This window comes from Galeopterus variegatus, unplaced genomic scaffold (genome assembly GCF_000696425.1).
Source record: "Galeopterus variegatus unplaced genomic scaffold, G_variegatus-3.0.2 Scaffold29701, whole genome shotgun sequence".
In the NCBI taxonomy this organism is placed as follows: Eukaryota; Metazoa; Chordata; class Mammalia; order Dermoptera; family Cynocephalidae; genus Galeopterus; species Galeopterus variegatus.
This window is the reverse complement of record NW_007755812.1, coordinates 2032-4328: the sequence shown is the minus strand read 5'-3', so window position 1 is coordinate 4328 and position 2297 is coordinate 2032. Positions and strand designations below refer to the sequence as shown.

Below are 2297 nucleotides of genomic sequence, written 5' to 3'. Positions count from 1 at the left end.
AACCATCTGCAGTGAAGCAGGAGGCTGAGGCTGAGCATGCAGAGACAACTGAGGAGGCAAAACCTTCTGCAGCCCAGCAGGAGGCTGCGGCTGAGCATGAACAGACTTCCGAGGAGGCCGAACTTTCTGCAGACTAACAGGAGGCTGAGTCTGAGCCTGAAAAGATCACCGAGGAGGGAGAACCTTCTGCAGCCCAGCAGGAGGATGAGGCAGAGCATGCAGAGACCACCGAGGAGGCAGAACCATCTGCGGCTCAACAGGAGGCTTAGGCTGAGCATGAACAGATCATCGAGGAGGTAGAACCTTCTGAAGTGCAGCAGGAGGCTGAGGCTGAGCATTAACAGACCACAGAGGAGGCAGAACCTTCACCAGTGCAGCAGGAGACCCCAGATCTGCCTCCAGAGCCCCCTCTGGGTACTGAATCTCTTCCAGTCCAGGAGAGCACCCAACCCAGCCTCTAGCGTCCTCTATGTACTACTCAATTCATCTTCCATTAGATGATGAGAATACATTTTCACCACTAGATCCCTCTAACATAGTCAGAAGTCATGATTCAACACTGCCTAGTAAAACAGTTACACATGTGCATGTGGAGCACACCATGACTACTCCAGAGCCTAGTGCAGAGGTTGCACCTTCTCCACTCCATCAGGAGGGCCCTGCTAAGCCTTCAGGTCCCACTGAGCAGGTTGAATTTTATCTAATCCAATCCCATCCTTATTCCCAACCTCCAGATTTCCTTGAAAATATTGAATTTGATGTAGCCCAGCAAGAGGCCACAGCTCAGAGTCGAGATCCTCTTAAGGAGGTAGGCCTTTCTCCAGTGCAACAGGAGGCCCCTGCTGGGCCACCAGAGCCCTCTAAGGAGGTTGAACCATCCCACCAGGAGAATCCAGGTCTGCAACTAGAACCTCCTAAAGAGGCCGAACCTTCTCCAGTCCCCCAGGAGGCTGCAGCTCCACCTTCAGTGCCACCTAAGGAGGTAGAACCTTCTCCAGCTCAGTAGGAGGCCCCATCTCAACCTGCAGAACTCCCTGAAAAGATAGAACCATCTACAGTCTATCACGAGGCCATTCCTCATCCTCCAGGTACCCCAGGGGAGGCACAACCTTCTCCAGTTCTGGAGGAGGTCCCTGCTCAGGCTGCAGAGCCCTCTGTGGTGGTGGAATCCTCACCAACACAGCAGTTGGCCCCAGCTCAGCCTCCAGAGCCATCTAAGGAAGTTGTAGGTCAACCTCCAATGAATTACGAGATGACGGTTCCAACACCAAGTCAGGATCAAGCTCCGAATCCAACACCCAGTAGCACAGTTCAACCTTTGGACGTGGAGGTTACCATAACTCCAGAACCCAGTGTGGAGGCTGAACATTCTACCGCCCAAAAGAAGACTACAGCGCCTTCTGCAAAGTCCCCCAAAATAACATATCCACGTCCAGACTAGGTGCAGACTCAGCATCCGAACCCGACTCCAGTCACAGCTCAACCTTTCGATCTGGCAATTACCATAACTGCAGTACCCACTATGGAGGCTGAATATTCTACAGCCCTGGAGAAGAGTACAGCTCCACATCCACCCCAGGCCCAGACTCAGCATCCAAAGTTGACGCAAGTCACAGTTAAACCTTTGGACCTGGAACTTACCATAACTACAGAACATACTACAGAGCTGAAAGCTTCTCCTACCAGGCAGGAGACCACAACTCAGCCTCCAGAAACATCTAAGGAGGTTGTAGCTCAACCTCCAGTGTACCAGGAGGTGAAAGTTTCAAAACCAGGTCAGGATCAAGTTCAGCCACCAAGGTCACCCAATGTTGCAGTTTGGCCTTCAGACCTGGAGCTGACTGTAACTTCAGTATCTACTACAGAGTCTGACCATTCCACAGCCCTGGAGAAGAGTACAGCTCCACATCCACCCCAGGCCCAGACTCAGCATCCAATGCGGAGCCAGAGCATCGTCTGTGAAGCACCTGGGCTCCGCGGAGACCACTGTGCTGGTTCCTCTTCGCTGCCACTTCAGCCGCTGCCGCTGCCACCGGAGGATCGGCCGTCTATTGTCTTTCCCCGTGGAGAAAGTGCAGAGCTGCTCCAGCTTGGCCCGTGGGGGAGCCCCGGCAGCTGCAGGGAAGTTCCATGGTGGTCTGTGAAACCCTGCCATAATGAATAAACATCAATGAAAAGACACCAGAAACAAGAAAAATCAAGAAAGTACACCACCCAGAGATAATAAGTCTCAAGCTCTAGACCCTATAGGACAAGAAGCCCTTGAAATGACTGACAAGGAATTTTGAGTGATAATT

At 52.4% G+C, this 2297-nt stretch overlaps 1 protein-coding gene across 1 annotated transcript; it reads left to right on the top strand.

The window, feature by feature from the left end:
- Positions 1–734: 734 nt before the first annotated feature.
- Positions 735–2097, top strand: LOC103583879 (putative uncharacterized protein FLJ43826; the record flags this gene model as incomplete). Its single annotated transcript, XM_008565073.1, is given in 2 exon segments — positions 735–896; positions 1089–2097. Coding segments are annotated over 2 exon segments (1171 nt in total), but the record flags the coding sequence as incomplete, so codon positions are not given.
- Positions 2098–2297: the final 200 nt, after the last annotated feature.